This window comes from Mirounga angustirostris, unplaced genomic scaffold (assembly GCF_029215605.1).
Source record: "Mirounga angustirostris isolate CCGP_5_RB_7025 unplaced genomic scaffold, mMirAng1.0.hap1 SCAF_3, whole genome shotgun sequence".
NCBI lineage: Eukaryota > Metazoa > Chordata > Mammalia > Carnivora > Phocidae > Mirounga > Mirounga angustirostris.
This window is the reverse complement of record NW_026991711.1, coordinates 78,560,296-78,582,638: the sequence shown is the minus strand read 5'-3', so window position 1 is coordinate 78,582,638 and position 22,343 is coordinate 78,560,296. Positions and strand designations below refer to the sequence as shown.

Here is a 22,343-nt window from a genome sequence, read left to right as displayed (position 1 = left end):
TCCCACAGGGGAAGCACAGGAGACCCAGAGGGATTTTGCTAAGGTACACTGAGCCTGAGGAATCTACCCCTTTAATAGCAAGCAATAAGCAAGCTTGCTTTTTTTGTCTGGGAGGGAGACATTACTTCACCCCTCAAGGTTGCTCACTGCAAACCCAATCCTGAGAAATAGTCCATGTGAAAAATGGTCAGGGCCTTTGACAGCCAGAGAAGAGTTTCTCCCAAGATCTCTGCAGGGCAATTTGGCAATAAAAATTGCAAATACACTTAATTTTTGACCTAGCAATTCCACCTCTAGGAATCTATCCTATATATGCACTTGCACATGCACAAAATGATGGCTATAGAGGTTATTTATTCCAGCATTATTTATATAGAAAAAGGTCAGAAACCAAAATGTCCAGTGATATGGGACTTGGCCTGATTATAATACACCTTCGTGATGAAATACCACATAGTATAATAAAGCATGACGAGTGCTTAGATTGCCAAGTGAAGAAAACAGATGCAGAAAGTATTCATAACATTCTCCCATTTGTGTAAAAGAGGTAAAATGTGCACGTGTATGCATTTTCTTGTGCTGTGTATGCATAAAGTTTCATTTCTCTAAGGACACACAAGAAACTGTGAGTAGTGAATTGAATGGCTAGGAAAAGGAGTAGGAGACATTCTATTGTATATCCTTTTACGTGTTTTGATTTTTAAACCATGTGATTTTAACTACTCAAAGATGAACCGAAAGAAAACAAAGTATTTTCTGCAAATTCCACCAACCATTTTATTTTTATTTATTTATTTTAAAAGATTTTATTTAAAATAAAAGTGAGAGAGAGAGAGCACGAGCGGGGTGAGTGGCAGAGGGAGAGGAAGCAAACTCCCCGCTGAGCAGGAAGCCAGGATCATGAGCTGAGCCGAAGGCAGATGCTCAACTGACTGAGCCACCCAGGCGCCCCATATGCGTTAACGCCCCAGAGGTCAGGGTGTTCAAGTGGTCCTCTCAGTTTAAGCATCTCACGCAGGGGGAATCAGCTCCTGATCAGGATTTATTTTATCACCTACCATACGTATTTGATATCCCACACCTGACGATCCTAGTGAGGTGTATTTTGTCACCGGCTTATGGAAGAGAAGCTAGGTCACAGAACCACACCCTGCCCTGGACTTTCTGTGTATAACCTGAAAACCCATTTTTCCCACACCTGACCCTTTGTCCCTGAGCCAGATCCCTGTCTGGGGAGGCTTCTCTCCCTTCCCTCTCGTGATAGTGCCTTCCATCAGCAGGTGGCAGTCCTGGCTGCATTCGGATCCCTGAGAAACACACTGATACAAGCAGGAAGTTACAAATTCCAGGACGACATGACACCAAAGGATTTGGATTCAAACTTTTAATAATAAATTGTGCCAGTAGAAGCTTTTCAAAGGCAATGATATATCAATAAATAATAGTTAAATCGAGTTCCTGAGAAAGAACCTACCACATGAAAGTATGTCAGAGCGCTGTAAATAACGGGGCGTTACTATAAAATAGCGGAAATACTGACAGTCACGATACAAGCACAGCAGACTTCAGAATTTGCCATTCATACAAATGTAAACCAGTACACAAGGAATTGCTTTTTTTGTTTTTTGTTCTTTTTCTTAGTTTAGACATTGATAAACTTCTAAGTGTTGTTGCCTAGATATATACTAAATAATGGATACATTATGCTAAAAAATTCAAGGAAAAATATGTGGAATAATATAATGAAAAATATGACGCATCAGATTTTTAAGAAGCAAAAAAGAATTGAACTTTTTACTCAGATATAAATCACTTTAAATAGGAATCATACTAATTTGAAATAAGGAATATTTTGTGTGTTTATCTATGTAGTTATATATACATCTACACCTCTAAGAAAATACGTATGGCTTAATTATTTTTTTATTCCAATGTCACTTTGAATAATCCTTGCTGTTTTACAAAGATTAGAAAAGTGTGTTTTTAAAACCAAGTTAAGACTGATACTTCAAAGCACACCAAAAAAAAAAAAAAAAAGAAAACAGGAGAGCATTAGATTTCATCATGGGAAGAACACCTCTGCTGTCTGTGCGGACAGCAGGAACGGCGTTGGGCAGACCGCCCGGTGGTGCGGACGCTGGGTTCCACATATCAGCTAGGCCAGCGACAGGGTACCGACGAGCGGCATGGACTGAGTTCCACGAGCAACTTAAATTTTTTGGCATAGCTAAATTAATCCCTTTTGATGTACACGAGTTTAGTATATGACAAATGTTTAAGTTTACCCCCCAAAGAATCCAATCATACCCAAGACACACACACAAAAATCGCTTCTCAGTTACACATCTGAATTTCTTCAACAAAACAGTAAGGGATACAATCATAGCGAAGAAGTCACCCACACGATACGTTATCAGCAAACTGTCTAGAACATCTCATTTAAAGATACTCAGTAAAAACATATTCACAGAACCTGCTGTGAATGGCAAGATATGGTAATTTTATAATAGAAAAACCCTGCTCATGCAGTACTCTACACACCAGACATCTGAAATCACACCCACATAATCACCTTGCTCACACTTTCTAGTATACTATAATATGCAAAAAGCAAAAAAAAAAAAAAAAAAAAAAGCAGCTTTTAACATTATATCACAATTTTGAAATGTGGGAAAAAATATAAAACAAAAACCATTGTGTGAATAAAATGGTATCAGTAATAACAGAACAGTGTTATCTTTTTTTTTTTTTACACATTATTGCACAGAGATTTCTTATCACATGTTCTTCAGTTTTTATGTCTTTTCCTAAACGTGAATAAGTGCTATGGATAAAATACAAATGTAGAAAATAACAGCAGCATGATTTGTCAAAGTTAATCCCTATAATTTAGTAAGAAAAATGGCTATAAACAAAATAAGTGCTCTTTCTAAACTGTACTAAATTTTTAAAAATATGGTCTTAATGCAGTGAAGGTCCTCAAAAGCCAATTCCAATTCAAAGCAATGTTGACACCTGCCCCCACTCCCATCAACCAGAATCTGCTAGACTTGAGTCCTTTTTTAAAAAGCTTTTTTGTTTGTTTTGGGGGTTTTTGGTGAAGACCAGAAGTTCAAGTGAAGTAACCAACGGACTAACTTGAACAAAGCTGACCTCGACTCTCCATCAGGCCTGTTAGGAAACCGGCCCTGGGCCCCCTGGACCTCTGAAGAAGCAGAGTGTCGGGGACGGCGAGTCACTGTCTACACGTACACTGGCTGGCAACCTTCAGTCTGATCCACCATATCAGAGTTTTCCAAATCAGAGTCCTCAGCCTGTGAAGCATCTGCTCCTGAAGGCTTGGGGCACCTGAAGGGATAGCCATTGTCATCAAAGAACCTTCGGAAAGTGAATTCATAAAATGCATGCTCAGGGTGTTTGTTATTTGGAGAGGTGAGTGTGTCCCAGGCCTTAGTGCTGTCCTCACTAGCATCGTTCCAAGGGCTTTCTTCATCTACGGGGTCAAAATTTGAGGTGTCCATGGGGTGGCTGATCTTGGGGACGTAGGGGGCCGGCTGCTTCCGGATGTCACTCGAGAAGTCAATGGCCCCGAAGAACGGATGGGCCTTCAGGTCGTCGGCCCCATTCCTCCCCAGCCGGTGGTCGGCAGCGCAGCACAGCTTGGTGATAAGGTCCCGGGCCTCGGGGCTCAGCTTGACCTGGGCTGGAATGTGGAGCGTGTTCTCCCAGTTTATCACCTGAAGAGACAACAGAACCAAAGTTTTCCTTTCTTTTCACGTTTTAAGGCCCATTTAGGGCAGTTCTGAGACAGTGTGTGATGACGTGGCTTTTAAATAATTTTACTTCCACGACGGGAGAACAGTTAGACTAGATCTAGGAGCAGCAGTTGCAGAGCTGAGCAGCCATCAAGGGCCGGCGCGGTTTAGTAGGGGGCTCACAGCCTGAGGCAGGGGGTGATGAAGCCAAACAGACCAAAAGAGACTATCAGAAATACAGTTTAGCAGAAGAATTGTGTGGTTTCCATAAAAATGAAATGGCCGCTCATCTGTGAGTCATTTCTTTAGCTTATGGCAACAGATTTCTATTGGACCATCATGGTTCTCATTCAGTACTTATTATGGCCAAGAGATGGTCAACTGGGGTTTTGTTTAAAAAAAAAAAAAAAAAAAGACAACCTCACAGAGAAGAATAAAGGTGATGGACCCTATGGCCTTGGCCTATGTTCGTGATGGTCAACTGCACAGACCAGCCATCGGGATATTCAGTAAATACATTTGTCACGAAAAGCAACTACTATGAAGAGAAAACCTAAGGGACTCTCTATTATTTATACTTAGAATAAAGCAAGGCCAAACCATCAGGCTACAGGCTGGGGTGACAGGGCATTGGTAAGGCATGCAGGCAGGTGGGCGTATGGGTGGGAGGGCTGGTTTGAACTTGAGTAGTTGTTTTAGTAAAGCTAAAACTGTAAAAGTCACAGAAGAAAACAAAGGGAAAAATCTTTATGACACTGGATTCGAAAATGATTTCTTGGATACCAAAAGCACAGGCAACACAACAAAAAATATATATAATGGACTTCATCAAAATTTAAAACTTGTGCACCAAAGGACACTATTAACAGAATGGAAAGGTAACCCCCAGAATGGAAGAATATATTTGCAAAACATATATCTGATCAGAGATTAACGTCCAGAATACATTCTACAATTCAACAACAAAAACAACCTGATTAAAAAAGGGCTAAAGACTGGAACAGGCATTCTCCAAAGATGTACAAATGCCCAATAAGCACACGAAGAGAGGCTCAATCACTATCATCAGGAAATACAAATCAAAACCACAATGAGATACCACCTCACACCCACTAGGATGACTTCTATTAAAATAACAACAACAAGTAAAATAAGTGTTGATGAGCATGTGAAGAAACTGGACCCCTCGTGCATGGATGATGGGAATGCAAAATCATGCAGCCACTGGGGCCAACAGTCTGGTGGTTCCTCAAAAAGTTAAACACAGAATGACCATATGAGCTGGCCATCCCACTTCTGGGTATATAACCGCAAAAATGAAAGCAGAAACTCAAACAGATACTTGTATACGTACTCATGTTCACTCCAAAAGGCAGAAAAAGCCCAAGTGACCATCACCCGATGATGGATAAATAAATGTGCTGTACACATACACTGGCATATTCTTCAGCCTTAAAAAGGAAGGACATTCTGACAGGTGCTACAGCATGGATGGACCTCAAAGACATTGTGCTAAGGCAAATAAGCCAGTCATGAAAGGACACATATGGTATTACACTTTCATGAGGGCTCCAGACTAGGTGACTTCACAGAGACAGAAAGTCGGAGAGAGGTTACAGAGCCTGGTGGAGGGAGGAATGGGGAGTTATTGCTTAATGGGTACAGTTTCTGTTTGGGATGATAAAAATATCTGAAAAGAGGTAATGGTTGTAGTTGTAGAACACTGTGAATGCACTCAATGCCACTGAACTGTAAAATTAAAGATGGTTAAAATGGTAAACTTTATCACAATAAAAACATTGGGTTATTATCATGCAGGCAAGTTAGAGAATGGTTCAGCAATTCAATTAGGATACAGATAATGTCAAATTCCATTTTTACTGTTACCAGAGTGAAAACTAAGCCTTCATTTAGGGTCTTTCTAAATAAAGGATTATTAATTTAGGGTCTAACATGGACTCTGGGACATATGAGTACTTCATAGATTGTTAGTAAAAACCTATGTTGGTGGTTAAGTGCACTGTTCAAAGAAGCTCCAAAGATTTCATCAGATTCTCTATTCAGTCCTTCTTAAATAATCAAATCATTCATTTCAGAGAATAATGGCTATCAATCTCTCATTCTAAAACTAATTATTTAGCATTAAATGATTGAGAGTAATTATTTATTTCCAATTAATATTAGAAATATGTACAACTAGCCCAACCACAGAGCTGATAATCTGCAAACAGTAATACAGATAGTGTATAATGTAGTATAACATCCAAAGAAATAACTGATTTCTTTAGGTCTAGTTCATAAAGTTCTCGGTGTTTTTTGCAAGGTAGGCATGTGGCAGCAGAGACCAGATGTACAGAGCCCCTTTACTGCTTCTCACCGCTCATGGTTCAAGATGGCGGATGGCCAATGGTTCAAGTAAAACTTCAGATATACATATACATCAAAACACAGGTCTAACTTTGTGGGTTTACTTATTAAAATAAAACTTTTTCTATAGGTCATAATAATAATACTTTTAATATATACAACGGACACTCCTACGCTACTCAGAATGAAAGATCAAATGCCGACCAGAGATTCATGGGTTCATCAGACAACCATGTGTGTTTGCAGCAAGCAGATGCATGGGCTAGTTAATTCCTACCTTCAGCTGGGTTTCTGTGGGAGTAGGGGCCAAAAAGGGTGGCTGCCCCACCAGCATCTCGAAGAGAATCACGCCAACACTCCACCAGTCACAGAGCTGAGTGTATCCTGAAAGACAAAGTCTCACTCAGTTCCAACACAGGCATGTATTCTTCTCAGAGAATTTTATGAAATCCTCAAATGCTAACTGACTGTTAAGGGGGAAAGCATGTTCAAGCAGCATACATGTTACGTAAGAGAAAACCAACCTACATAAAACGCGCCTCCTTGTGCGTGTGGCTCAGTATAGAAGGCTGCGTGGGGCACCTGCCAGGCCGGTGCCAGTCGTCGTGTATTCTCTTATTTTCTACATTAGTCTGTGACAAACACAGGATGCTTTTGTAGTAAGACTTTCTAACTTTAAAAGCCTATTGTAACTCTTAGTAACGCTACGAACCAGGATTTTAAGTTCTTAAAGAACACACAAAGACATCGATTAAAATAGGACTAACTGGAAAACAGAAAGCGCTACACCTGTCAGCGAGGACTTCCTGGGGAGGCCTGCTGAGTCAGTTTTGGAAGAAGTTGAGGAATATGGAGAAGAGGAGGGGAAAGGGGGCCCTTTGGCAAAGGAAACAACTGTCTAATAAGACACAGTGTGACGCACTCACGGAGCCAGGCCCTTTGCTCACGGAGCTCCCAAGACGCAGGAGCTGAGGCAGGGCACCCTGCGGCTTGGTCAGACAGGGCCAGCCTCACCGAGGCGGTGGGACAGGTCCATTTTTCTTCTATTTTCTCCCACTTTTCCTTCGGAGCTCTGCAGCCCAGACCCAGCCATGCTCCAGTCTTGATGTCACCTGATGCCTGCTAAGCCTGAACTGGGCCTTAAGACCCGCCAGCAGTATTTGCTAGCTCTGTTCTCCCCTCACCCCCCCTCCTCCCAACCTGGCCCGGCACTGGAGGCCGAAGGGTAACTCCAACCCCTCGTTCCGGGACTGTGGCACATGTCAGGGTGCTGGAGACACCTCCCACCTCCCACTGGGAGAGGAAGGAAAGAATGACACCTTTCCAGGGCAGCGAGGCCGATATTCACAACCACCTCACAAGGTAGTTCCTGTTAGGCCTGTGGCTCTGAGCGGTTAAGTGATTTGCTTTGGATTTCCACAGCTAACAAAGGAAAGTGACTTGATCAGACTTGAAAGACTTGAAAGAGCACATGTGAAAAGACAGACCACCAATCTCTGGATTTACTGCACTGTTGCTATGAGCCCCACACTCACTGTAAGGTTTCTCTTGTACTCAGATGCGTATTTGAGAGAACATCCGCACAGACCGATTTTACTGAACACTTTTAATTTTATGCATACCCCTGTCCCCACATCTCACCTTCCAGCACTTCTGGACTAACAGGGGAGAACGGGAGGGAAATAATACTTGTGTTCTGTCATACTTCTAACCAGCTGGATATGCTGCAAGCAGCTAGGAGCCTGAACATGTATGGCTTAGGCAGAATGACGAGTGTCCCTGTGCCCTCAGAGTTGTTTCTGTCAAAATCAGTTGTGGCGAGATTCTCTTGGGTTCTACACAGAAAGCCCACACCCTATACCCAATCTAGCCCAGCCAAAGGAGGAGCTAGTGAGACAGGTCTAATGGTGTGTGTGTGTCCTCTTTCACCCCAGAAGCAAGGGCAGCTGCAAAACAGACGAGAGATATGCTGGAGGTTTGTTTGTTAGGGAAATAATTTCCTCTCGGGCTTCCACGAGTACAAAAATACAATGAGAACATTCAGAGTCTTGGAAAGCTGGAGCTGGAGAGACTCTGAGGGGTCATCTGGCCCCAAAGGTTTGAAGTCAAGATGGCCGCCAGTTGCGCAGCTGGCTGTGGCCGGAAGCACGCACCTTTTCGGAGGAGCACTTCCGGCGCGATGTAATTTGGGGTCCCAACCAGGGAGTGTGCCAGACACCTCTGGTGCTGCTTCCTGGCTCTCTGCTCCAGGGTCTTCAGCCTGTCTCCACATCGACAATTAGACACGTCGTCCCAGAGGTCGCTGGGCTCCATGCTGTCCTGTCTGATGTGGCTCCCTTTCACCCAGGAATCAGGGGCAGGGAAAGAAGAGAATAAAAAACAAAGTGTATTTCCACTATTCAGCGATGCAACAAATCCACAACTTCAAAGGGGAAAGTAATTCAGTTCAGCTCCTGACATGTTATGAGAAAGAATCCTTCCCAACTGCTCTGTAGGGGTGGCCCATGATTCCTGGGTCTGAGACTCAAGTCATGAGGTAACACAAACACTAAGAACGATGGATAAAGCGATGACAGGAGCTGGGCATGGTGTGGGGTAACAGTGTGATGCACAGGGAAAAAAGCTCAGGTAACTGCTGTGGGGGTATCAGGCATAGCACTCTGGCCAAAGTCTACTACCTGTTTGACATGTTTCAAGATTAACATGGAAAAGCATAAGAGGATTTAAAAAATATAAACAAAAGTGACTCTAATGCCAGAAAATGGGAATGGATTAAATGATTTAGGGTTAGTTTTGAGTTAAAAAATAAGAAGCATGGGCGCCTGGGTGGCTCAGTTGGTTAAGCGACTGCCTTCGGCTCAGGTCATGATCCTGGAGTCCCTGGATTGAGTCCCGCATCGGGCTCCCTGCTCGGCGGGGAGTCTGCTTCGTCCTCCGACCCTATCCCCTCTCATGTGTTCTCTCTCTCTCATTCTCTCTCTCTCAAATAAATAAATAAAATCTTTTAAAAAAAAAAAATTAAAAAAAAAATAGAAGCATGAGGCTCAGTCAATAGAATGTGCAACTTTTGATCTCGGGGTTGTGAGTTCAAGCCCCACAATGGGTGTGGAGATTACTTAAAAAAAAAAAAAAAAAAAGAAGCCTGAGCCATGGTATTAAAATAACAATGTCAAGAAACTGAGTCACAAGTAACATAATGGCCAGCAAAACTGTAGAAGATGGAGTTAACCTATACCTGTACTTATAGATACCTATAGATTCACGTTAGCTAGAAGACAGGACACTTGGGAGGTTGTGAGACTTATTTTTTAAGGCTCATTTTATAAGGGCAGAGTGATGGTTCCCAACCAAGGTCCCATGACACCCCATAGCCTACTGTCCTAAAAATACTATAGTAAAATTTGAATCCATTAATTTAAAAAAAAACCTTTTTTTCCCCACACACCATAGTACTGTTTCAGGGAGAAAAGGATGTCATGCCAAATTATAAAATAATGGAAAACAGATAATTTCAAAATGATCCGGAGCCACCCAGATGGGAAGGAGCTGCCTTAGATGGTTCAGCTCTGTCTAGATGTAGAAGGTGGCCGTGGCACGTCTAGACAATACCTTTCTGGTAGTATTTGGAATTGTGAGTCCACCTGAACCCAGTGCAGAGGCCAAAGTCTGTCAGTTTGATGTGACCATCAAGATCTATCAAAATGTTGTCTGGCTTGATGTCTCGGTGGATGAAGCCCATCTTGTGGACACTCTCAATGGCCAGAGTCAACTCTGCGATGTAGAACCGGGCCAGGTGCTCAGGGAAGACCTCCATCCGGATCAGCAGGCTCATCATGTCGCCCCCTGGGATGTAGTCCATCACAAAGTACAGGCTGTCCTTGTCTTGGAAGGAGTAGTAGAGTTTGACCACCCACTCGTTGTCTGCCTCGGCCAGGATGTCCCTTTCGGCCTTGACGTGGGCCACCTGATTTCGGTTCAGGACATCCTTCTTCCTCAGGGTCTTCATGGCATATAGGGCATGAGTGTCCACCTTACAAGCAAGGCACACTTCTCCAAAGGCACCAATCCCCAGGGTTTTGATTTTCACAAACATGGACTTGTCCATTTTGGCCCTCTTCAGCCTGTTGTAATTAGATTCCTTCTGGTAGAGGATCTTCCTCATCTGTTCCTGCTCAGCTTCACAGAGTCCAGCCTGCGGAGAAGGAAAACAAGGAAGTCACATTAGAGGAGCCCATGGTAGGAAATAGGTGGGGCGGGAGACGTAAGGGTCCTAACTTAATTTATAGAAATAAGAACACTGAATGGGTCCAGTATACTATAAGCAATACAACAACTGGTTTTGTTCTTTATATACTTATGTAGACACAAATCTGGAATCTAAAGGGAAGGCAAAACAGGTGACTTTAGGCTCTAAAGGGAACCTCTATAAATAAAAATCTGTAAAAAAAAAAAAAGGGGGGGGAACCGCAAAGTTCCTAGAACTCTAAGAACAATCTAATAATTTAATAGCTCAGGGAAAATGGGAACAAAGAAAAGTCAATGAAAATGGGAGAGCACAGATTTGGTTTTTAGAATTTGAAATGATTGGCTTTGTGTGATTTAAATTTCATGAATTACCTTCTCTAGCAAGTAAGTATCAACTAATGTACATTTAAAATATTATTTGCTGGGGTACCTGAGTGGCTCAGTTGGTTAAGTGTCTGCCTTCAGCTCAGGTCATGATCCCAGGGTCCTAGGATTGAGCCCCGCATCAGGCTTCTTGCTCGAAGGGGAGCCTGCTTGTCCCTCTCCCTCTAGCCTCTGCCCCTCCCCCTGCTTGTGCTCTTTCTGTCTCTCTTGCAAATAAATAAATAAGATCTTTAAAAAATAGGTATATATTATTTGCTAATTATAAACTTAAAGGATAAACAGATCATTCCCAGATATGTTTTTCTTTATAAATACCGCAATTTCAAATTATAAAACCTCAAACTTTGTTTCTACTCTTTCAAAATGTTTAAACACCAGTCAGTAAAACTTGACAAATTTTGTTAACAAATAAGGACACACCATAAAAATCGATCTGGTAATCTGCCTGTTGGCTGCGTCCTGCTCTGTGCTCACTGCTCCCCTCAGAGTCAGGGAGAAGGGACAAGGGAGCCTGAAACATCTGTCATTTCTGCAAGGTGTTCGCCCTATAACTGCACCATCGTCCTGTGAGACGAATCATTTGTAATAAAGGTGCATAAAGCAGAAACAAAAAAGGAATTCTGCCGTAATTCCCACTACCAATTTAGGAAAGAGCCAGGGCCAAATGATAAGAATATAATGAGAAATTACTTTTGCCATTTCCTGTTCCAGCTGCAACCTCCGGTTGACCTTCTGCTGGTAGGTTTTTATGACATTTTCCACATGCTGCTCCATGAAGAACTTAAATGCATACGGCGAGTAGCTCTTGATGCGAGATTCCCTCTTCTCTTCATCTCTGCTGTTTTTCCGAACAGGAACAGGAGAGGTCTGAATCTGCTTTTTATCCTTCCCCACTTTCTCCCCTTTGGTATTTTTGTGGCTCTTGTCATTCCTCTCGGCAGGCTCGGCAGCCTGGCCGCCTCGGAGGCTCTGCTCCATGCCCACACACAGGCTGTCCACGTCGTACTGCTCTGACTTACTCCGGAGCAACAAGTGCTTGGGGTACGGTGGGGGCGGGCACCTCAGGTCTGGGCTGCCATAGTCCACGTCCAGCGGGTATGCACTGGCGCCCCCCAGGGGCAGAGGGTGCTCGTCCTTGGAGTCCAGACTCTCCACCCCGGGGGTGGGTGCTGGCACCCAGGCCGGGTGGGAGGGCCCCACAGCCGTCTGCGGCTCGGGCCGCATCACCCTCACGCTCTTCACTGGGTGCAGGATGTGGGCGGCTGTCACAGCCGTGATGGTGTTGGGGGAGGGCATGGAAGGCTCCGTCTTGCTGGGCACTCCTGCCCGGATGGGCACGGCCACTGGCTGCTGGTGGTTGTTGAAGGAGTTGGTTCTGCTGGGGACGGGGCCTTCGGGCAGGAACGCCACGTGCTGGCGGGGTGGTGCCTCCAGGCCTGGCTTCTGAAGAGAGTCACGGCGGGACAGGGTAGAGGACTGCCACTGCTGGACAGGAGGGCTGCTCAGGTCATACAGGTCCACATTGAGGCTGTTTCTGGAGGGTGTGATCAGACTCTGCGGGGGGCTGTCACTCGTGAACACCTGGCCCCGGGAGCCCATCATGTGCATCTGGTGGGCCTGTTTGTGGTGTGGGTGGGGCACGTACAGCCCTGTCGCCGCTCCCGTGGGCGGAAACGCGTGGCCCGCCCCCGGCTGCACGGCTGGGCCCTTGGCAGCAAGGTTTGCATATGCTCCTGCCTCCTTGTTTTGGAAGGAGGGGCTGCGCTGGATGCCATAGCCCAGTGGCTCCCCAGGCACCAGCAGGTGTGGCCTGTAGTGGGAGCCTTGCAGTGGGAGGGCTTGGCCCCCAGGGCCGCCCACTGGGAAGTTCAACCCTGCGGCCTCCATGTTTGCAGCATAGCCTTTGGGCTGGTGCTGATGGCCGCCAGGCACGCCGTGAGTGCCTCCGGCGAAAAGAAAGTCCATGTACTGACGAGGCACCTCCTCCAGCGTGTTGCTGCCCTCGTAGGCGGCTCCACTCATCTGATGGTAGGGGGGGAAAGGGTCGCCTGTTCCTTCAAAGCTTGGCCTCCGTGGCACAGGGGCTGGTGCAATGCCCTTTCCTGCAGAGCAAAGAACAAGGACACGGCATTAGAGGGGAACCTGCTCAGTTGGCTCTGGGCCCTGTCGCTGGCAGTGTCCTTGGGGCTGACACTGCTGCACAGGCTCTTCAATGACCCAAGGCCCTCTGGAAGGCTCTCTGACACGGGCGACCTTCTGGGTCAAAGGCTCTGCCCCACCCGGGGCCCCTCACGGGGCTAGCCGGCACAGCCGAGAACCTCTACAGACATCACCCAGCGCAGAAGCATAGCCAAACAAGGACTGTTTTCCTGGGCTAAGAAGATGCATCAGCGAGTACACGTCAAAGGCAAACATAGAAGGAAGTTCTTACAGACACGGGCCTGCGTTTCCCTGTGGAGCTATGCTCCAAGACAGACCCTGGGACTCTACGCATCTGGACATGGAGAGCCAGCAGGCAGTCATTTAAGGATCTTCCATCAACAAGAAAACAAGAGCCTGTGTCCTCTTAACAACAAAGATACACCTTCTCACTCAACAGGTGAAGAGGGTTTTACAAAGATCTTTCACAAAATAAGGAAAGCTCTCTTTGCTAAAATACCCGAAGTCTCTTATCATGCCCAGGGACCTCAGGTAGCAAACACTGTCCCATCTGCTCCATCCTCAGAGAGAAACATTCAATAGCCAGCGAGGCAGAGCATGGGTGCTGGTGCCTCTGGCCCTTCCCAGGGGACACTGAGGGGCTGTCCTAGCGCCACTGCCACGGCCTCCAGCCCAGAGAGGTGCCTGTCAGCCTGCTCTGCAGCAACAGTGTGAGAAAATGTGCGTTTTGAAGTCAATGAAAGGGGCGCCTGGGTGGCTCAGTCGTTAAGCATCTGCCTTCGGCTCAGGTCAGGATCCCAGGGTCCTGGGATCAAGTCCCATGTCGGGCTCCCTGCTCCTCGGGAGGCCTGCTTCTCCCTCTCCCACTCCCCCTGCTTGTGTTCCTGCTTTCCCTATCTCTCTGTCAAATAAATAAATAAAATCTTTAAAAAAAAAAAAGTCAATGAAATAAACCTCCCTTTTCAAAGACTCCCTCACAGGCCCAAGAGAGTAAAAAGAACATTTTAGATCTCACTCTGCTGGGTTGCCTAACTTTAATATCCAGTGAATTTTTCAATCTTCATAGAGCAAAACATGTATATAACTGCCACCCCCTGGAAAGTACCACAGGTTATTTCAGGACCCAGGTAAGTCCCGTGATCTGCCACCTGCCGCCTCCCCTCACAGGGCCCAAATGCAGAGCAGGGCAGGCCCAGCTCACCGGTAAGAGCAGTGAGGCAAACGGCCAAGAGGTAACGTGCTGACTGGGGCCACACTGGACCTCCCTTGCTGCAAACGGAGTTGTGTTTGTCGACCACCCACAGTGCTGCACGTCTGAGCTCACCTGGCGAGGTCTGCTTAATGACGCGCACAATCTGTTCGTTCCTCGGGTCCAGGTAGCCCATCTTGCTGATGTACTCCAGAGCGGCTTCGATACTCCGGCTGCCAGTCTGCTTCAGAGCCCTGCCTGCCATCTCCTGGGAGGAAAGCACACGGATGCTTCAGTGGGCGGTATCATTGCCTGTCATCCTAAAACAAAGCCACACTTGCGTTCCCGCCCTGGTCAGAACCATGTGACATCCGCCCCTCTGTGCCTGCTGGGGTCCTGCAACAAGTGCTGCAGACGAGTCCCAGATTGAGCAGAGCTGGCCCCATGTCCTCAGGTGCCTCACGACAAAAGCCTCACACACACTAGACTATCGGCTATTTAGGGTATGTCACAAACACACTGGAATTCTGATGGTGGACCTGAAAGAATCTTAAGTTGTGCTTCTCTGTAGAAGACTTCTGTGATTTTACTGATAGATTCTGCTTTGTGGGTAAACCTAAAACTAGAACAGCTTAATGTGAAGAATGGTTGAAGTCAGAGACCCTAGCTTTAACCCCAGCTGACCCCTAGGCTAATTGGGAGAAGGAGAAGGTGTGGCCTGCCCACCCCGGCCCCCCACCGGAGGAGGGAAGGGTTGCCAGAGTCATTTGTAAAGAGCTTGCTGAATGCCCTGTGCTGGCTATGGTAGCTGGGAACTTGCACTTGGGCTCCTGATCTAGTGGGAGAAAGAGAAGCCAGGTCCCAAAGGAGCCCCTGGAGCAGTGCCCAACACAGGACAAGCACCCTAAAATGGCCTCTGGGATGAACAGGAGACAGAAGCTGGGGACTACCACGGGAGACACAGTGGACAAGGGTCAGCGATGAGGGATGAGGGTCAGAGGAGACGGATTCCCCCTGCTGAGGGAGGGGGCACCAGGCACCGTTGGTGGAAGAGATGGAGGCACGGCTGGCTGCCCAAGGACGGACAGAATTTGGGTAGATGGAGAGCCCAGGAGAGAAAAGGCCTTCTTGGCAGGGGGAACAGTTGGACCAGAGGCCAGGGGTGCAGAGAACGGGCGGAGTGGCAGGCAGCCAGCAGGGGTACGAGAGACAGCAGAGACGGAGCCACAGGCTGGGGCCAGACACTGCCCGGTTCTGGAGGCTTTCCAACAGGGCACATGGGGCAGTGAAAAGACCAGTTTGGGGCAGAGAGACGGTAAGCAGAGCTGGAGGCAGTCTCAGGCTGGGGAGATCAAACAGGCCAGAGCGGACGGGAAACTGGAAGGGCCAAGGTGCCTGTTGGTTGGCTCAGCAGAGCTGTGGGCAAACGGGAAGGATGGCAGAGGCCGGCCTCCTGGAGACAAAGACAGAACAGGCAGAGGCAGCAAATGGGGACTCTGTGGAAGGGGACACTGAGCACTGTGAGGGGGCGAGGGGCAGGCAAGCGGGGAGGAAGTGACAAAATGCAGAAGGGGTGGTGGCGGGAGCTGAGAGGGGGACCGAGGGCATAAGGGGTAGGAAAGCATGGCAAAGGAAATCCTGTGGCTCAGAAAGGAGAGAACAGGGGTGAGGGTGCAGGAAGACCCCAGGACGACGAGAAGGAAGTTTGGGGCTGTTCTGGGCAGAAAGACGGTGGCTGTGCTATCCAAGGGGCCACTCTGGAAAATCCGTATAGTCCCAGACACTGAGGAGGACCGAGCTCCCTGGCTTCCCCAACCAAGCGCTCTTCCGGGCTAACTCAGAACTGACCACTGTGCTGCCACCAGCCCCGTGACAGGGCATCACACACCCATGACCTTCATGAGACGGATCTGTCCGTCCATAGGTCTGTCTCCTCCTCTGGGCCTGGGAGAACCTGGTGGGGCCTGAACTCCACGTCACTCGTGGCTGTATCACCCACCTAATGTAGCAACTGGAACAACTTCAGTGCTTAATATCCCTCTGATTATATAATACTAAAATCCAGTTTTCCATTCCTGGCCGTATCCCCGCCTTATGGCAGGACAAAGCACCCTGGCTGCAACCTGTGCCTATATTCTTGGTGATGCCAGGAGACACGGCAAGACGGTGCAGGGAGGGCAGGGGGTAGGGACCAATGGCCCAAGATGGGGGGGTGGGGACGTGCTGGGTGCAGGAGGCTGCGTGGGGGCGGGGCGGGGGGGAGAGCACGAAGAGGCAGCTTAGCAGGCAGACAGAGAATGGCGGTAAGAACAGAGCTGTGTTTTGAAAGCAGAGCTTGGACTGACAGAAAGGGCAAGTGCGTCAAATCCGGTGGGGCCACTGAGAGAGAGGTGCAGAAGTGAACACGGCGATGCCTCACCTGCAGACGGGAGGTAATCCTTCAAGCTCCCTACTTCACGGCTATGTTATGCGATGAGGTCATGTCTGCAGAGAACTCTCAACAGCTCAGAGAAAAACACGGTATAAGGCCGCATCTTATCAGGATCACCCTGGAGCAAAATATGTGCCCGTGGGAGCTGACCCTAACCACAGCAGTCTGCTCTGTCTGAAACGTGACCACCAGCTCCTGTCTCCTCCAGGGGGGACTGCCAGGCATGCTCACTCCTTCAGCACCTGCCGAACAGCAGCAAAGTGCTGACTCGCGGACCAAGTCAAAACAAATACATTCTCAAACTCCCTGTTTACTGGCCCCCACGACTTCAAGATTTATACGTTTACTGTGCTTTGAATCTAGGAACTTAACCAAGAAAAATCAACAGGAGACCACAAATAATGACTGTGTTCACAGCGATGCTTCAAATCATAAAACCTAACCAATGCGGGTGCCTGGGTGGCTCAGTTGGTTAAGCGACTGCCTTCGGCTCAGGTCATGATCCTGGAGTCCCGGGATCGAGTCCCGCATCCGGCTCCCTGCTCGGCAGGGAGTCTGCTTCTCCCTCTGACCCTCTCATGCTCTATCTCATTCTCTGTCTCAAATAAATAAATAAAATCTTAAAAACAAAAACAAAAACAAAAAAACCTAACCAATGCTAACGAGGCAACTTGTTTATTAAAAACCGTCAAATAATCCAGGCCTTGGGATGCATGGGTGGCTCAGATGGTTAAGCGTCTGCCTTCGGCTCAGGTCATGATCCCGGGGTCCTGGGATCAAGCCCCGCATCGGGTTCCCTGCTCGGCGGGAAGCCTGCTTCTCCCTCTCCCACTCCCCCTGCTTGTGTTCCCTCTCTGGCTGTCTCTTTCTCTGTCAAATAAATAAATTCTTAAAAAAAAAAAAAATCCAGATCAGTCAAGTCTTGCCCTTGTCTGTTCCTCACCCTCATTTGGCAAAAAGTAGTTTCTACACATTAACCCTTGGAAGATGCTACTACATACACATGTGTAGCTAGGTTTTCCAGCTGAAGGAAATCCAGGATCATTTCTAAATCCACCGGGAATAAGCACCCTGCCTCTCATCCAGCCTCACCATCTGCTGCAGACTGCGAACAGACCCAAGCAGACGTCAATCCCACAGCACAACCTGCTTCCCGCACAGTTGCTCGTGCGACCTCTCTGAAGCTCCACATGACTCCGGCTGTCAGACACCAAGCCGGCAGCTTGGAGTGTCACCACGGGAACTGGCTCGGAACCTGCCTGGGGAGAGGTGCAGAGAGAGGAAGGACGGCAGCCGCTGCCTCCAGCATCCCCACAAGGTGTCCAGGCGCTGGGCTTGGCTGCCCGGTAGGAGAAGGCATGGGCCTCTCCCCGAAGGTCAGACGCCCCTCCTGACACTGGTCAGAGGTGATGGTGGGGCCAAAGGTGCCATTACACACAGTATTTCTAATGTACCCAAGAATGCCCAAATTCTGCCCTAGAGCTTAGGCACTTTTCCTGGATGGTATGTGCTCAGACACTGGCATATTTATGTGCATCCTGCACGGGCTAGTACACGCCAGCCCCCCATGCCCCTTTCTCCGGGAGCACACACCCATGTCCCGTCTGCCTCTGGACTGTCTCTTCCTCTTACCGGTCCCTGTGCCACCCCTGCACCGCCCCCCCCCCACATATGCTCCTCTGTACCTTATACTCCTATTACTGATCTGTCCCAGGACATTTAAAGTCTCCCCTACTAGTCTAGGCGCCCAACGAGCACAGGGGCAATGTCTCGTTAATTTTGATTTCCTTAGTACCTTCAGTAATAAATATCTTTGGAATCAAACTAAAAAGGCCTATAATAGAGAAAAGGAAAACAAAGCAAAAACTGAGGGAGAAAAGGGGTGACCTAATAAGGCCAAAGTTAAAGTGACGTGGCCCCTCCCCCCCCACAAGGACCACCTCATTCACAGGAGCTGTGAAAACAAAGGGATCCTCTTCCAACCATTACTAGGACCTGACTGACATGTCACTTCTTCCCACATAGCTTTTTTTCCGTGAATACCTTCCATGGAAATGCTCCGTGGGAAGCCTTGCCCTCCAAGGCAGATCTGGGAGGAATCTGGGCTCTGAGAGCCCCTTGGCTGGTGGGCCACCTGTCCCTCCCACCCTCCTTTGTTGCACAACAGGGCTTGCATGGAGTTCAAGGGAAACAATGAGGGGATGAACCATGCCCTGGGCGGGCAGAGGTGCCCCCACCCAGGAGCAGCTGCAACGGCCGCTTGAGTGAACAGGGGCCCCCAGTGCCCAGACCAGTCAGGGCAGCCAGACCTCAGCAACCACCCCTGGACCCCAACTGGGTCTGTTTGTCCCACGGCCCCTTCCACCCCACTCCCTGTCTGTCTCGTCTCAAATCCCCTTTTCACAAAACTGCTTACCAATTTCCAATGGACTAATGACTGATCAGCCCTTTATCAAATTCATAATGAAAATTACTGGGAGAAAAAAAACACACCCCAAGATGCAACTAACAACAGCTAAAAGTACCTATCACAGGGATTTGCACTTGACAGAAGGGTGACTTTCTACCCGAAATTCGAACCTGAGAGGCTCAGAGATGTGGACACGGCAAAACAGTGGCGGCTCACAGCTCACAGCGTGGAAGCAAAAATGAGCAGGAGCTGATATGATCGAAAGCTAATCGTGAATCCAATCTTCACTGTAAAATTTCAATGGAAACTACTTGGTTCTGACGAAAATAAAAGTAAAAACGGAAACTACCATAAATTATCTATATTTCTAATGAAACCGAACATGGGAACTGACAAATGATGACCTTAAGCCAGTCCCAGAAAGTCACTGAAGCTTCATTTCCCACACTCTCCCCAACTTGTAGGGACTTGTCCCGCCACCTGGGGCCCAGAGGAGCCCAGACTCCTGTCTGCTAGGCTCTCCACAGACCCCACACAGTACACCATGTGGCGCAGCTGGCTCAGCTCCAAGGTACTTAATTTCCCTCCTACTAGGGAAGGCCGGAGGGTGACAGAAACCAAATGGACTATTACCTGGAAAAGAGATCCTACCAAAGGCCCTGGAAACACTTCAGGGTTCATCCCATAGCCTCCCAGTCAGCAGCAAGGAGCAAAAGCTCACGGGCAATTGGGCGGCACCTCTCCCGGACAAGCTGCCAGGGGGATGACAGACAGAAGCCACATCCCTGCGCTCGCTAGTGACCGCAACGGGCCGCACACCACACGCCAGGCACGAGCAGAGTGCGGCAAGGGTGCCCACAGCCACGTCAGGACATGGAGGATGGGAAGGGGGCTGGTGCCCTCTGGCTGAGCGAAAAGCCTGTGCACAGGCAAAAAGACAAGTGCAGTCAGGGGGATGGCAAGAGGCCAGCGCCAGGAGATGGAAGGGGATGAAGCTAAAGCCCGGCATCGGGCCCTACAGCCAAGCTGAGGAGCTGGGTCACTCATCTTCCTTTCTCAAGCACGCACCATCATTTAAAAGTCCTGATCTAGAAGTGGGCATGGCCAATCCAAGCATAAAACCTGCTCCAGAACAGGCAGCAGTATGGCAGAGCAGCACAGAGCCTCGACGTGGAGCATGGAGCCAGGCGGCCTGGCTTCACACCTGCCCCGTCACGTAGCTGTGTACCCTTCGGCCAATTATTTACCTACTTTGAGCATTTGTTTCCCTCCCTGTGAAATAAGGCTAAGAGGGCCGCTCCACAGACGAAAAGAGATAATGACATATTTCAAAACAGCACCATGTAAGGGTCTGCTCTCACAGTTCACAGAGGTATTTTAAGTGTCTCCGGTGACAAACGTAGATTATATTTGTAGATTTGATACAGATTCAATATTTAATCTTTCTAATACTTTTTGCTTTATTTTTCTTACCATAATTAGAAAGAGAACTGTCATGGGTTCCTTTTACCAAGTCTCAACAGACACCTCTGAGCTCCTCCAGTTCACCCAGGGCTGCCCCATAAATATTACTCCCTTCCGTGGGTGCTAGGACGGCCGTGCCCTAAAGCAAGCACGTGGTCCCAGCTGAAGGGGAAGGACAGTCAGGTATCCGTTCCAGTGTCTGACACTAGAAAGAGCTGGGTGAGTGGCGGAGTGACTGAATGGGACTCTGCTGGGAGATCCACAAAGGAGGAGAGGGCTGCCTGCCCAGCAAGCAAGGCGGGGAGGCGGCCAGGAGGTGCTCTGGGCAGGCTGCCTCCCGCTGGGTGGGAAGATGGAGATAAAGCACAAACAGGGCTGTACCCAACCACAGGCTGAAGGGAACGTAAAGCACAAACGCTGACCACAAAAATCAAACTATTTCCCCTGAGTTTTACTCTAGTACCTAATTTGCATACCTGGGAGAGCCTCCTCTATAGAAGTTGACAAAATCGGGCGCCTGGGTGGCTCAGTCGGTTAAGCGTCTGCCTTCGGCTCAGGTCATGATCCCAGGGTCCTGGGATCGAGTCCCTCATCGGGCTCCCTGCTCAGCCAGGAGCCTGCTTCTCCCTCTCCCACTCCCCCTGCTTGTGTTCCCTCTCTCGCTGTCTCTCTCTGTCAAATAAATAAATAAAATCTTAAAAAAAAAAAAAAAGAAGTTGACAAAATCTTAAAGCTGTCCTACCATGTGTCTCTTCTATTGTTTACCGTTTACTAATTATTAGCAGTCTAAAACCAAGCAATACAGCAGGTTAACAAGACTTTGATAACTTTATGCCACCTATCAACATGCACCAAGAAAATATTACACACAACTCATTCTCCTAAAGCCCTCCAGAAAGCTTCAGTTAGGATTGCTTAGCATCTCATACCAAAGTTATGCTTCTCCAGTGGGGACTCAGATACTACGTCTACAAGCCAGCCTTCTCTTCCAGACAGCCCTCCGTGCTGGGGTTGAACCACTATACGAGGCATGCTAGATTTGGTACAGGCTGCCTCCAGGGTTCAAACTCACTTCCTTGGTGATTGCTCCGTGCCACCTAGTGCAATGACTCGCCCTGTGCAAACCCGACCTCCGTCTTCCAGTCCTCCCACTCAGTAAACAACATGCCATTCTCCCAGCCTTGGAAGCATCTTGACTTTGAGATTTCCTTCACATCCCACATCCGATCTAAAAGCATTTTTTTCTCAGCTTTACCTAGACTAGAGTGGTAGAAGATTCTGGATGCTCTGAAGGCAAAAGCATTCCACCTTAGGTATCTCTCCCAAGAGACTTCTTCTTTTACATTTTATCAATAAACTGTTGAGAACTTAAAACTGGTTCTAGCCAAAATAAATTCTGGAAAATGGGATTTCCCCCTATCTCATCTGATATGAAAGGGACTGCAGTGAGGCAGTTTAACAAAATGGCCAACTGGGTGACGTGTGGGGCATGTAGCCAAACTGCCCTCCCGCTGCCCTGGCAGAATCTTGGGCTGCTCCACACCCCAATTCCAGAGTGTCCTCTGGGACCAGCCAAGCCTCCACTGCAGGTCCACTCCACCTAACATTCCCTCTGCCTAGTCCAGATCCTGCCCCTCAGTGAGCCTCCTACCCAGCAGCCCTGTCCAGCGACCAGCTCTCCAGCTGCTGCAGGGCCCCCAAAGCCCTGCCCTGCCAGCCCTGCCGCCGACACACGGCAGAAAGCCCACCGAACAGCATGAGGAGGACCAGCAATCAGTTGTGCTGTTCCTCGGCCCCAGGTGCGTGGGCTCTCGCTGCCAACTCTGCCCCAGCCTGGGGAAAAGGCCGTGGTCTGGCCAGGGATGTGCCCCACCTGCCTTTACTCTCCTGACCTGGTCACCCTCAAATGGGTGCATTTTCTCCACCACTCACAGGTCC

At 48.2% G+C, this 22,343-nt stretch overlaps 1 protein-coding gene across 3 annotated transcripts in view; it reads right to left on the bottom strand.

Moving 5' to 3' along the window:
* Positions 1-1,369: 1,369 nt before the first annotated feature.
* LATS2 (large tumor suppressor kinase 2) overlaps positions 1,370-22,343 on the bottom strand; it is a 75,825-nt gene continuing 54,851 nt past the window's right edge. For 2 of the 3 annotated variants that reach the window (XM_045869165.3, XM_064586301.1), the window contains exons 3-8: positions 14,236-14,368; positions 11,442-12,853; positions 9,732-10,314; positions 8,276-8,458; positions 6,400-6,506; positions 1,370-3,737 (exon numbers count right to left, since the gene is read on the bottom strand). In XM_045869165.3, coding sequence (XP_045725121.2) covers positions 3,243-3,737; positions 6,400-6,506; positions 8,276-8,458; positions 9,732-10,314; positions 11,442-12,853; positions 14,236-14,368 — 2,913 coding nt within the window. In that variant the 3' untranslated portion in view covers positions 1,370-3,242. Of the gene's footprint in view, positions 3,738-6,399; positions 6,507-8,275; positions 8,459-9,731; positions 10,315-11,441; positions 12,854-14,235; positions 14,369-16,519; positions 16,774-22,343 lie in introns of all 3 variants that reach the window. The other variant, XM_064586302.1, reaches the window with a different exon arrangement.